Source organism: Asparagus officinalis, chromosome 6, assembly GCF_001876935.1.
Source record: "Asparagus officinalis chromosome 6, Aspof.V1, whole genome shotgun sequence".
NCBI classification, from domain to species: Eukaryota; Viridiplantae; Streptophyta; class Magnoliopsida; order Asparagales; family Asparagaceae; genus Asparagus; species Asparagus officinalis.
This window is the reverse complement of record NC_033799.1, coordinates 10,437,254-10,452,210: the sequence shown is the minus strand read 5'-3', so window position 1 is coordinate 10,452,210 and position 14,957 is coordinate 10,437,254. Positions and strand designations below refer to the sequence as shown.

At 35.9% G+C, this 14,957-nt stretch overlaps 1 protein-coding gene across 1 annotated transcript; it reads right to left on the bottom strand.

The window, feature by feature from the left end:
* LOC109844754 (endoglucanase 17-like) lies at positions 3,913-8,250 on the bottom strand. The gene is given in 10 exon segments (XM_020413866.1): positions 3,913-4,382; positions 5,286-5,449; positions 5,589-5,703; positions 6,229-6,390; positions 6,467-6,559; positions 7,243-7,301; positions 7,304-7,321; positions 7,324-7,379; positions 7,381-7,655; positions 7,921-8,250. Coding segments are annotated over 10 exon segments (1,485 nt in total). The 5' UTR covers positions 8,128-8,250; the 3' UTR covers positions 3,913-4,046.

The window sequence follows — 14,957 nt, the reverse complement described above, 5'->3', positions numbered from 1 at the left end:
GATCATCTGCGTCAAGGGCAATAGGCGGGTCCTTAATCTTCTAGGGCAATGTTTACACGACTGCTCCCGATCATGCAGATTTTCTTGTTTTTCTTATTTTAGATTTTTGCATGCTATAACTTATAACTTATTTGATTTTATCTAACAAAACGACCATCCTAGCTAAGATCATGGACCTACTTGGCTACAGGCTACTTACTCTTTGTTTGCTCTTATGTGTGCGTACGCTCGCGCATAGGGATGATGGATATGCATATTTATGGATTTATTTGTATATGTATCTGATAGAACAATGATTATTATTTAATCTATACTTGGTAAGTGGTAAGATATGGATACAGATGATATGAATGTGTAAGTAAAATAGTAGTGTCCGCATGCATATGAATATTCAAGCTAATATATGTACGGATTAGACATTGAATTATCCTCACCTTTAAATTAACTAATTAATCTAAGGACAATATTGATGATACTTTAGAGTCTAATCTTAGGTTTATCAAATATATATAGTAAACATATTGATCGACTCTAGTCACTCTCATTTAAGAAATTATTCGCATATATCGAATTACAGTGTGCGCATGAGACTTTTCTTTCCGTGATTCTATTAGCCTCGCTTGTTTTCTGGCTAAATGAATGGCACTTAAAGTACTTTAATGTTTCATCATATTTACAATTAAATATTTTAAGTTGTAAGTAAGACTCCGACATCCTAAGTTATAAAAAAGTAACACTTTAGTCCTTTATGTTGTAAAATCTAGCACTTAAATACCCTATTATTTCACCACCTTTAGAATAAAATATTCTAAGTTGTAAAAAGTGGCACTTTAATATCCAGAATTGTAAGAAAATGATACTTTAATACCCCAAGTTGTAAGAAAGTAGCACATTAATATTTTCTGTTAGTTGTCGGGACATATTCCTAAGAATATTTCCATGACAACTATCAAAAGAAATTAATGTGCTAATTTTTTACAACTTAGAGTATTAAACTGTTACTTTTTCAAGTTAAGATATTTAAGTATAAAGATGGTGAAAGAATAAAGTATTTAAGAACCATTTAACCCTTATTTTCTACATATTTATGAAACCATGTTTTATCTTTCTAATAAAAAGAATTCGCTACGACTAGTTGTGACGATACACATTAATTTCTGTGTACATTGCAAAACTCCTCAGTTCATTTCTTCATTTCTAATGCGGAAAAGTGCCCAGCCCACTTAAACCTACCATCATTCAAATTGAAGCCAACTTACATAAGTCACAACTTAGTTTATGAGAGCCCAATTAACTAATTTAGTTAGCTTAAACTAATTTCTTTCATTTCTTCATTTCTATCATGGTTTCGCAAAAAAAGCCCACCATATCAAATTTACCCCTTAACTAATTTAGTCAGCTTAAACTACTTACACACCTTCGGTTGGCTTAACCTTTATACATTAGCAACGAAGAAAGACTCAGCAGTTCTATTGGTGCGGATAGGCCCCATCGAGCCAATCGCTTTTACTTCTTATAAAGTAGAAAATGTTTTGTAGAGGCAGATAGGCGTCCCTTGCAGTTCTATTGGTGCGGATAGACCCCAGCTGTTGAATCAATTCACCTATGATTCAATGGGTAACAATTCAGAAAAAGAAAATATACCAAAATTTTAAAAAATTGTAAATAAGATTCAGGATCCAGAATCAGATAAAAAAATTTACCTTCTATCATTAGCAGAACAGGAAGGGGAAGGGATTTTGTTCGTGGCCTTTAGACAGAATTGAACTAGTCAAACAAAGTACGGAGCCCGTCATTCATTATTTATCATTTATCATAAGAATTAGTTATGGGCCTACGGCTAAGGTCCAACTTGTAAGTGAAATATAGAATCCGCAATTAGGCCCAACTGTCCATTAACTATGAAATTCGAGCAGACATGAGTTAACTCACGCGCTGCTGTTTCGTCGTTTAGCCCTGGCGCTCTGAGCTTCGCATGGTAGCGTGTATGTAGAGTATATCTCGACTCCATGAAGGAACCATTTTTTTTCTAAAAAGCTTTAAATTATCAAGTGTTGGCCATTAATTTCTCATCTCAGAGCTTTAAATTAGACCATTATTTGTGATTAGTGCGATAACAAGTAATCATTGCGGTATCAGTACTTGTTCCCAGGTTAATTACACTTGAAAATGTGAACCTCCATCACCCTTTACAGCATGCTTGAGTTAAGATATGCTTTTTATCAAACTGTTACAAACTTTTTCGGGTCTTGCTGACCATTACTCGAGCGAGACATATTCACCTTCGCGATTCTCCCTCTCTCTTTCCTTCTTAACAATCGTTAACATTGAACAAAATTGACTTCTTTAAATCAGAAAAGATATCATAATTCTCTATAAGATTAAACTAATCTTCATTATCTTCTCATGTTAATCCCAAGTACTCCCATGTTTTCACATGGTGTTTTATTGTACAAGAACTTTTCTAGATAGAAGGACGAAATTTTGATGTTCTGTTAAGAGCGCTTAAAGAAACTAAGAAATTCACTTTTACAACTGTTAAAGTTTATGGCAAAATGAAAAAAAAAATGCTAGTTTTTCACAATAGAGAAAGTCTAATTTAAACTCACCTCATGGATTCTCTTGAATTTAGTTGAAATAAGCATGCCACATAAAAAGTTACAATAAGGAATCACATTCACGTAATAATAGCCTCGTTTGTTTCAAGGATTTGAAAATAGGATTTGCATGTGTAAACAATTAGATCATTCTTTTCCTATGTTAGCAGGTTCCATTTAATTAAAAATTACTCAAAAGAGGTTACAGAAAAAAAAAAACTAGTTAAAAATATTTTCCTATTTAATTTTTTTTCTTCATTTATTTGAGAATACCACAGTGACTAAATAACTGGCATACTACATTAGTGATAACTGGACACATCTCTTTCTAATAGTTTCAATTTCTAGCGAACAAGTAAGAACGTTTGGATTCTTTTCCAAACTTAGTATTTTTCCACTTCATTACATTACAAAACAAACACAAAACTAGCAGCATGAGTGTATAGTTGCTTGAATTTCTTCATCATCGCAAATCCAAAAATACAAATCCCACATCCAAACAAACCCCCCAATGAACAGTCGCATTTAATGATTCAGTCTCGGAGCCATCGCAATCGAGCCAAACCCAAAAAATCCGAACCGTTTCAAGTGTCAACTTCCTCAGTCAACTAGAGCTGAGTTAGTTAGCAATGAGTCAAACCCCTCACGTGCTCGTCTGAGCAAAACATACTGAGTTCTGACACAAGCAATAAAAGCCACTCCCTGAAAAGGAAACTTTGATTAAAAATCATTTCCAATTCAGTATACAGAGCATTATTGTCCTTCTCCCATCAATCAATCAATCGCATTAATATTATTACATCGACCCCCTCGAAACAAATTTAATCATCAAAAAAGCACAAAACACCCTCCTCCACAATTCATCTCCCGTCACGTGAGAGAGGAGTTGGCGGAGAGATACGCACCCATACAGTCCCAACAGTGAAGGTGCAAGTAGTGGGTTCGGGTTGTTGGAAAACGGGTTGGGTATCAAGGAATGAATCCGAACTGTTAGAGGGTCTGCCTACAAGGCTACAACTGTTCCCGGTTAGGGGATACAGATTTAAAATTCAGAAAAGTTCGCTCGCATACAGATAGTTTTCAGGGAATTCATATTCAAATTAACATATTGACACACGTGATTGTCTATCCAGCGCGTATTAAATAAATATTTTTTTTAAAAACAAACAAAAAAAAACTACTTTCTAGCAAAAAGATAACGCGACAGAAGGTTAGTAGATTTTGTAATTAAATGTTAATTGGATCATTTGTATAATTAAATATTAAAATTATTACCCGAAGTTAAATCTAATGTTGTAAAAACGATAATCCAAAGTTTCACAATTAATATCCGTTTCATTGAATTTCATTCCTCGTCATTTTCCAATCAATCAATCACAATAATATTACCCCGAAACAAATTTAATCATCACCAAACAAACAGAAACGCCCCCAGTCATAAGTCCTTCGTCACGTGAGAGTGGTGTGGGCAGAGAAATAAGCCAGCAATCCCAAAAGCGGGGCATTAATGTAAGTAGTGGGCTCGGACTGCTGGAAAACGGGCCGGGCATCCGGGAACGAATCCGAAATGTTTGAGGGTCCACCTACGACTGCGCCCGTTAAGAGATTCGGGTTCGGAGCTTGAGTTAAGTAGTAGTTTGTGCCCGCTTTGCACCCGATATGTGCTGGGTGGGCCCTAACAGAGGGAAGGGAGCTGCCACGGTGGTGGATGCGGCGAGGATAATGCTGACCGTACCCGACCATGTATGACATACGTAGTGGGTTGTCTCCGAGAATGTAGTCAACCTAAATTTATGAAAATTTTATTATAAACAAATAAGATATAATTGTTCGTACCTTAGTTTAATTAGTATCAACCTAAATGTATATTCAAGCATGCTGACTTTTTACTTTCCTTCTCTATATAGTAATCATAATAGTATTATTGCCCCGTAAGGCCGTAACGATATACACATTGATTGCCATTAATTTTTAAGAAATGGACCACATAAGGACCGGATAATTGATGAGTATAATATACGATTTGGAAATATTAAGACTTGCTTTCTTCTTGTCCATGAAACAAATAGAAGTATTAATTAGTAATTCAATTTACTATTTGGGAAAATTAGTTGTATTTCTATACTTTAATATTAAATAAAGAACATAGTGCAGATCCTAATATATATCTTTATTTTGATACGAGAGCTGCTATAGGGACACCAAAATAGGGGACCCTGCATAGGACAAGTGAGGTGTTGTCTCCCTGTCCCGTGATACACTGTTCATAAACAGTGCATTACGGGACAGGGAGGCGACACGTCACATGCCCAACTCAGGGTCCTTTATCTTAGGGTCCTTGAGACATTTTTCTTTTGATACCTAAAAACTCATATATTAGCCTTAGCCCTCCCTAGTTCATCAGTGAGAAAGGTGCTAACAAGAAGTTAAATGCTAATTAATGAGTTGATGGATGTTAAGCACTACCAAAGTAAAGATAGGGGCGGATATCCACATAAATTATTATACGATAATTAGAAGAAGAAAATGAGACCAACTCTTAATTTTTTTTTTTTCACATTTAGTTTTGTATAATTGTTAAATACAATTTCTAATAATAAGTAAATTAATTCACAAGTATCAACAAGTATTCTTAAACTCGGGCACATGTATCTAATTTTTTGTATATAACACAATAACTTATTATACCTGTCTTTTTGCGACTCGCTTTAGCTGAGCTGGCGACGCCGAGTCCCCACCACAAGGCACGTGACCGTTGGCATGGCTGAGGTAATTGGAATAAGCGAGGAGCAAGAACGAGAGGGATGTCACGTGCTGCATGTTACTCCCTCCCGCCTTAAACAGCAAACCTCCTAAAATTCTCCCATTGGAAGACAAAAGGATAGGTTTATTATCCCCATTAGCTAGCTGGCATCATGGCATTGAAGGGTAACTTTCTACAATTAAATACAAGTGGAATAATTAATGAGATAACAATATAAATATAAAAACCTGGGGAGTACTGGATTTGAGGGTGCCGAGATATTCCCGGGAGTAACGAGCAAATAAAGTTGTCCGCTCTTGTCTTAAAGGACTGGAAGTAATCATCTTTTCCCATCAGCACTTCCTGTTTCATTAACCACCACAAACAAAAGTTAATTTACATATTTTATTTTAACACTGTACCGAAAAAAGTTAGATAATTGGGTCGCATTAATTAGATAATCCCACTAAAACCTCGAAATCGGATATGAATCAGATACGGGCATTTACTATATGTAAATTTCCTTTGCTATTATTAATCAGATACGGGCCAAGACAGGTTCTCATGTGTCTATAGCCGGGTTTAGACATTTTATGAATTAAGGATTTACATGTTCTCGTCCAATTTTATGGTTTAAAATGCAATATCTGTGTTTCCATAGACCAGCATGCAAAATGGCTTCAAAAGAAACGGTCAACCCGCAATTCCACCCGACACCCACAAACTCCAACCAGTTGCGATCACCAACGCACAAGCGCGGTGCCCGGAACCAGGACAAGACAAACATTTGCACCGATTTATGGAGCAACAGTAACCAACAGCGATGGATCCGGTCACCGCGGAATAAAAGTTAATTATAGTAAAGCTGCAATAAAGCCGTACTTATACCTTGGAGATTAGCACATTAATCCCAGCGTGCTTATTATCCCATCCAAACTCATTAATGCTATCTCCAGCTCCCAAAATCTGCTCGTTCACTTTTATGTACTCTCGGTATTCTCGCTTCCGTGATGCTTTGTGAAGCCACGCTGCGCCCCATAGAAGCTCGTCCTGTTATTAGATCCAGACCGTTAGATTTTGGGGTGGGAGAATTGGATGGTTGGGATTAATTTGGCGGTGAGGTTACCTGGTAACCGTCGAAGTCACAGTAGAACGGGCATACCGCGTTACGGAGGCTGCTGCTGTATGCCCCGCGGTGTTTGTCCGCGAACTCGAATACCTGCCAAAGGGAAGGGAATTTTGTATAAGGCCCACTTTTGAAAGTATATTTACGTATTAAGCCAGAAAATTGCAAAAAAAAATCCATTACACATTAGAAATTTTAAGCATATAAGCAACTTCCGCATACCCTCATTCGGTACATTATATAGTAGTATAATTTCAATGTGATTTCTTGTTAATTTTTATAATTTTTCCCTTTAGAACAGGTGAAAATTTCTATATACTGATATAACGACCTTTTTGGAAATGTCATTTTAACCCTTCTAATATAATCAACTTCTCCACAACGGTGTTGTGAGAAATAATAGTCCACGATAAAAAGATAAATTTATATATAACAAAGTGCACAAAATATCAAAAATGCAGAATGTGCGAAGCCTTTGGAATTGTTTGCGCGTGAGCAACCAGGAAGTTCCTCTTTCATAATAAGAAGGCATTTTTTTGTAAATTAAAAAAAAAGAAAAAGGGAAACTTTTGTAAAAACAGTGCACGAGATAGCAAAGCTGCAAAACACTGCAGGCTGCTACAGCAGTACGTAAGACCACGCACGAGAAATGCACGTGACCAACCACTTTTATGCCCTTCCGTACTGTTCCCTTCTCCAGCCAGTCGCATTCTCGTAGCAAACAAAAAAAAAAAAAATTCGCGAACCTAAAAAAAAAAGCGCCACGAGAGAAACACACGTGACACTCACCTTAACGGCCGCTCGAGCAAAACCCCGGAATACGCCGGATCCCGTAGCGGAAGACGATCGAAGCGCGGCCAGCGCCGCCGCGGTCTCGCCGGCTACATCCGAACCCGGATGATTTCCGTCGACCTATACACCTCCTCGGGGCCATGTCCTCGGGCCTCTCCCAACACGAGTGATCCCTGAACGCGTCGCCGACCTGAACGTAAACGACGTTAGGCGTCGCCGTCGTCTTCAACAGATAGTCCGTGGCCCACCTTAACGCCGTTAAGGCGTCGTTAAGGTGGGGCCCCATGTTTTTGCCGAAGTCGATGATGCCCCACGCCATTAGTGTCGCCGTGAACGCCATTGGGAAGCCGAATTTAATGTTGTCCCCGGCGTCGTAGTAGCCCCCCGTTAGGTCCACCTGCCGTCAAGATTAACGGCGCCGTTAGATAAATAAAAATCTCGGTGGGTTTTTTTTTAAATTGTGAAAACCCGAAGTTTTACTCCCGTTTCTTTTCCAATCCATGCAACAAAAGTACTCTGATTCTTTATCTTGCGTTAAATTGCTACATTTTGCTAAGTACACATAATGTGTTTGAAAGCCATTCAATATACATGATCGAGGTGATTTTACGAGCCCAAAGTTTGAAGGGAGGTAACCGCGGTAAGACGAGCGGTGAGCTTACCCCGTCCTGAGCGCCGTCGTGCAGGGCTGAGTCACGGCGCCACGTCAGCCTCTGGTTGTGGGGGAGCTTGCCCGAGCGCTGGCCCTCAAAGAAGAGAATGCTCTTGTGGAGAGCATCGCTGTAGTCGTGAGCAGCGTAGCTCGGCCGAGAAACCGGCCCCGCTACGAGAATGAGCGCAAGAACGAATACCGGCCGATACGTCGCCATTGCGTCACGAATTGAGCGAGTGAGCGAGTGAGCGAGAGTGAGGGAGAAGAAAAAAAAAGGGGGAATAATTTATAGAGGAAAGGGTATTGAAACGGGAACGGAGGGGGCTTAGGATTCTTTGAGGGCGGCCGATGGGAGGGTGACGCGTGGAGTAAAAAAGCAGGCCCGGGGTGGGGCCCGGTTGAGGAGGAATGGGTACGGCGAACCGAGAGGTGCTGAGGTGTATTTATGGTGGTTATTTTTTCCCATGGAGGGATTATTTTAGTGACCGTTGCAACTTGGGGGGGTGATGGGCCGAGGAATGATTGAGGGTACATCATGAGATGTTTAGATTAAGATGGGAGCGATCTAGCTAACGCAAAAAGGGGATTATGGGTTGGATTTGGATTTATTTCTTTTTGTCGTGCCCAGGGGATCTAAGGATTACGGTTTAGTTTATACCCATCTATTGCCTAGTGGCAAAGGTTTAGTTTGTTAATGATGGCTTCATTGGCGGGGTGGCGGGGTGCGCATCATCGACCTTTTGGGATATCGACTTGGAGAACTTTGTTGGGATATTTCTGTGTTAGATTGGAAAGAGCAAGTTTGACAATCAAAATGTGATGGGAGTAGTCGAGATGTGACGATAAAATGCGGTAGCTAGTTGTAGAGGCGTGACGAAGAGATTTATGTTTGAACGATCAGAACGTATGATAGTAATTTTATACTAATCAAAAGCCCTAATTAATGATGTGGACACATGAATGTGATGAAGAGATTATGATCTTGTGATGAGGCCCCTTCGGCTCTAACGGGATGAGTAGACTTGGCGTTGGTGCTGGAACATGCGTTCGGATGTTGGGTAAGCTTTGATTGCGAGATCGGATAGGGAATATCATTGCTTGCACCTTTATGCTTTTCATTTCTGGTCACCTTTTGTCTTGTGCAATAAGAACCGACACAAAATGAAATCAAGAAGAAGGGTATGATTATAGTGGATGATTTTTTTTTTTAACAAAAGATGGTGAATATAGAGTTCAGTTGCAGAAAATGATCAATGTAGTACACAATTAACTTGAAATGCATATATATATGCTGTCTTCAAGGACTTGAGAATAAAGACTTTGGCGCTATATATGTCTCAATACTAAAGCCATTATTGCAGGTATCAACTGTTAAGTCATAATAAATTGTTGTTAGAACAGTAAAACATATATCTTAAATTAGCCCTCTGAGTAGGGTGCTAAACAGTATCCCTATCCGAGGAAATATCTGTCACCGTATTAACGGATGCGGATATGGTTACTCAAATCTATAACCGATAGGATATGGTTACGGGTATGGTTTTGTAGTGAAATATATGAATACATATTAGTGATATTGTTACAATGGTATTAGTCTTTAGATTATGGATATGAGGTTAAGTTTGACGATCAAGATGTCTAATTTTAGCTTTTTAGATATATTGAATATATTAATGAACTCTTTTGTATCGCATGAACTATATTTTTCAACATTATCTAGTTTTCTCTTATCCGTTTTATATCCTCATGCATATTCGCTTATATATCCTCATGTATATCTGTATCGGTATCCAATTTTAGCGGATATGAATATGAATTTTCCTTACCGAGGTATATCCATATTCGTATCTGTATCCGTATCCAAAATGAATAAGTGGATATGGATATAGTAAGCATCATATCCAAGTCGTATCCAGACGGAATGCACCCCTACTTGTAAGTGTCAACTTAGTTTGTGTCGGACCTGAAATTTAACCAAACCAATTCACAAAATTTTAAATTTTAGAGCTCCCAGACCACTAATACTATCGAATCCTAATATTCAAAAACTGGATAAATTTGGTGAAACATTGGTTAATTCAATCCAAAATCTAGGAAATCCATTTCAGATTATTTTTTAAGAAAATCGATGAAATCTTTTAAGTGGTTACTTTGTCAGATTTCCTTTTTTGTTTTGTTGATTTTAGGTAAATTAACCAAACAATTGTCATAGTATAAAATTCATGAATCATATTATGAAACTTTGAGAGGGAGTAATTGAGCAAAGACTACGAAAAGAGATAAGTATATCTAAAAATTAATGTCTGAGAGGTCAACTACGGATACATACTTTAAAATGGTCAATGGAAAGATATAGAGAGAAGAGAAAGGATCCACGTATATATAGTTTTCATAGATTTAGAAGAAAAAATTTATGATTGTGATTGAGTGCGTAGAGAGTTAATGTAGTGGGTTCTAAAAAAGAAATATGTATCTAATATATATATTAATGTGGTGAAAGATATGCATGATAGAGCAATAACTAGAGTAAAAACTAATAAGGAGAGACTGAACTATATCCTCTTATCACATGTTTACACTAAGGATTGGTCTTAAGTCTTTATTTTTTTGCATTAATTATTAACCAATTTACTAGGTGCATTCAGTATGAAATCTCAAATTTTATGGCGCATATTATTTATAGATGATATAGAATTAGTTGATGAAACTAGAAAAGATATATTTTCTAAACTAGAAAGTTGGAGACATGCTCTTCAATCTAAATGTCTTGAAATTAGTAGAACAAAAATAGAATAGATGAAGTGCATTTTTAGTAAAATCAAGAAAAGAAAAGAGCCTATAGCATATATTGATGGTCAAAAATAAAGTAATTATTGAAGGATCGCTGCAATGGCACTCAAACACTAGAAGGGGGGGTTGAATAGTGTTTATGAAATCTAATGCGGAAACTTTAAATTTCAATAAAATAATATCACAAAGAGTAAGAAAGATCAAACCAATGTGTAGACAATCACAGAAAATTGCATACGCAAACACAAGGATTTATACTGGTTCGGTCCTCCAGACCTACATCCAGTCCCCAAGCCTCGCTTGAGGTTTCTCCACTATTTCCACTTGCAAAAACAGCAAGCAATTGCAACCCGCAAACAAACCGTTCAACTTTGACAATCTTCAATTGCCAATGCCACAAGAATCTCTTCTTTCAAGAGATTATCAAATCAAAAACAAGATGGTACAACTTTCTCTTCCTATAAGCCTTGATGTGTAGATGTGAGTGACTTACAATAGGCTATAGGGATGATTTTTGTTCTAGAGTGGTGGAACTTTTATCAAGAACAAAACTGAAATTTTTATGCAGTTTTTCTCTTCAAAATGATCTTAAGAAGTTAAGAAAAACTCAAGTTTATAGAAAGGATTAAGAGATAAATTTTCAGAACTTAACACCTATTTATAGGTATAATTTTCGTTCAAAAATATTCAAAAATAACTGCCAAAAACGTTCACAAAACGTTCATATTCATTTGAAAAATATAGCTGTTAGAATGGTTGTCTGGTCGACCAGATTTAGGCCTGGTCGACCAGACAGAGAAATTCTGGAATCTGTCCGAGTCTGTAGCCTCTGGTCGACCAGACAGAGATTTTTCTGACTCTGTTTCTGGTTCAGTTATATCTGGTCGACCAGACCTATCTTTGGTCGGCCAGAAACCATATTTTTGATATTTTCAATAGTTTAATAACTTATTCATATGTTGATTAAAATTAGGATTATACTTAGAATATTTTCTATGATCTTCTAAGTGAGTAGTGTGTGTTGTGTGTGTGATCAAGGCTTGTACAAAGATTCTAAAAGAAAAGACAAAATTACATCACTCTTGTAAAGTATATTTTCTTCTTGAATCGCAAAGTGACTTGATTAACTTCCTCTTTTTGATCTTTGAAATCTTTTCTTTGATATAGCCTTAATATCTTGATTGTTGCTTTGAGATGTATATCTTGAATCTGCAGTAAAATATGTTAGATAAACAATGATTTGTTATCATCAAAATACAAGAGATATTGTAACATCAACCATGTTCCCAACAATTATTTTTGTTATTTTGGATCAATCATTGAGCATGATTGTGAGATTGAGAATGTTATTATTCATTGAATCAAATCAAAATGGTTGAAATGAAGGAGTGCTTTGGAACTCCTATGTGATCTTATAATGCTAATAAAACTAAAAGAAAAATCCTACAGGACGATTATAAAACTAACAACGCTTTTATGGGTCAAAATGTTGTGATGGTCTTGTAGATTTATACTAAAAGATATGATAAGAAATGAGTATACCTGTAGTAAATTAGAGTTTTCTCCTATTAAGGATAAAACTAGAGGGAATCGACTAAGATATTTTGGTCATGTATAACAGAGACCTCTTAATTCATCAATTTGAAAAAGTGATAATATTATAATTAATGGATGATTCATGTGGTGGGCCTCAAATATTCAAGATAAAAGCTTCAATGTTGTTGTAGGTGAATTAACTAAACAGCCCCTAAACATTGAAGCAAATTTCATTCTGGGAAGAGAGGAAACAAGAAAAGAATTCGGGGGTAAAGGTTTTCAACTGTTTCATGGAAAAAGGTCATTATTATTATTATTTCAAAAGAATGTGTAATTGACGTGCCATGCTTTGCTCACAATGTGCATCTACAAAAGAATTTGAACAACATCTGATTAAAAAAAAAAAAAGGAATTTGGACGACACAGCAGACAGTAATAATATAGTGACATTAAGCCGTTAGCATAAACTGATATTTGAAGGGAAAGAATAGATTGAAGTAAAAATTAGGGTACACGCAAATATGAAAGTTCACATCACAAAAGTCATAGCAACCGGGAGGCAAAAGTCATGATAAATCCAAAAGCAACTTTAACTGATCTCAAAGAGCTCCAAACAATAAAAAAATCTGTCGAGGACTTTGCACGGAAAAAACAAAGAAACTACTTCTTCGGTCCCAACGTCCCATCAACCAACGGCAATATTGGAACAAGGCACAAACAACAGAGTATATTACAAGGAATTAATTTAAAAAAAAAACAAATTAAGAAAATGAAAAGAATGGTACATTAAACGGAACCCCGAATACTTGCACATTTTCTACGCATATCAGCTAACGCTTTGTTTTTCTTACCGAAGGGTAGATAATCCGAAAAGCACCGAAAATGCCCCCAGGTCAAAAAAAAAAAATCATTATTCTCTCTCTCTGTGGACTAAATATTACTCGAAAACATGACATACAAAGCAGCGGAATATGCATATCATGTAAATTAATCAAAATTGACTAAAGTTTATAAGAATACCTGAAACGTTTTTTAAACTTCCTCAATAATTTGACCAAAGATCAATTTGAAATAGCTTCCTTAAGAAAAAAAAGCCTCTAATTGAAATCTATCCGTCACCGAAGATGAGCAATACTAAAAGATACGTTCTCCATTTTCTATTTATCTATTTCTTGTTCTTTTTTCATAAAGCTACCTATGAACCCTATATATAAGATTGGAGTACTTGCCCTATATATTTCAATTTTAAAATAATTCTTAATTATTTAAAACTCTTTCTATAACAATTAAAGATAGAATATCATTTTCATAACAATTAAGAATAGAAATAGAATTGTATTGCATATAAACCTCTTCTAATGACATTACTGAGACCAATTGGGCCCCGTATCGAGAACTAATTATTAATCAAATTAATAATTTTAATTTAACAACCAAATCCCTATCTAACTAACTGTTTATAAAAGCTCTTCTATAATATGGGGTTAAATATTAATAAATAATATTATCTTAGATTTAGTCCCCTCCAGTATCGATTTATTTTAGGCAATTTTATTGAGTAGAACAAGACAACTATTTGCTCATGCCTAAAATTGCAATCCCCATGAACATAAAAAATTTATTTTGAAACATCAAAATATTTTTATGAAAAAATAATTTTTAAAAATAATTTTTAAAAATTCACCCGTCGATGAGAATTCAATACCTTCATGGGATATGCATAATAAATTAAATTATCAAAATGAGTATACAGGATCCTATCTAGATATCCACCATTTTCCTAAATGAAATCTACCAACCTAATATTTCAGGTTGTATACTACTTGTAAAATAAGCTTAACCATCATATCAGAGTATATATACTAAATTATCAAATCGAAAATAACAATATCATCAAGTCTAAGAGACTATGTAGCAATTCAAATTTCCTATATCTTAGGCGACTCGTCCTAGAGATTCAAAATGTGGTCTAGTGCTACACATATCACAATATGTACTTATGACATACGCTCGGGGAATCTTTATTCCCAGTAGCTGACTCCCACCACCACATCTCACATAATGTTGGTGTCATGCGTAATAACTTGTTATACCAAAGCTATCATTTACTAGTTATATGTTAAGCTCAAATTTAAGAAATATCTGAATTAGATCATATCTCTAAGCAAGTGGCCATCACAATGCATCATCTAACTAAACAATTTCTAAAGATAATATAAATTATATAAAAGATATCCAAACAATACGTATAACGATAAAACTTAATTAATACTTAAAATATTACATACAAAATATATTGGATGTGCAATAGCATGTAATACTACTCTTAACAAATATAACCCAACATTTAGGCATCTCATGCAAAGTAGGTTTCTACCTCTATTATGTTGTAGCCATTTTAATATTGTTTTCTGTTACTCAAATTTGTGATACCAATCAGGACAAATTGTTATTTTTGGTATGAGAGGCGTTCTTGTTATCCTGAGAGTTATGTGGCAGAAATTTTAGCTGTTTAATGGGTAAAAGTATTCGTGGATTTGTAAAAAAAAATCCCCTGACATAGTGTGTGTGGCGTGGGTGAGGTAGTGTGAAATTTACCCAAAAACTAAACAACATACTGAACTGTTCATATTTGTACTGGAAAGCAAGAGCAAAGAAAACATAACTATTAAATTACTGGGTTTTTTCTTCTTCTTTTTTTTTTTTTTTTTTTTGGGGGGG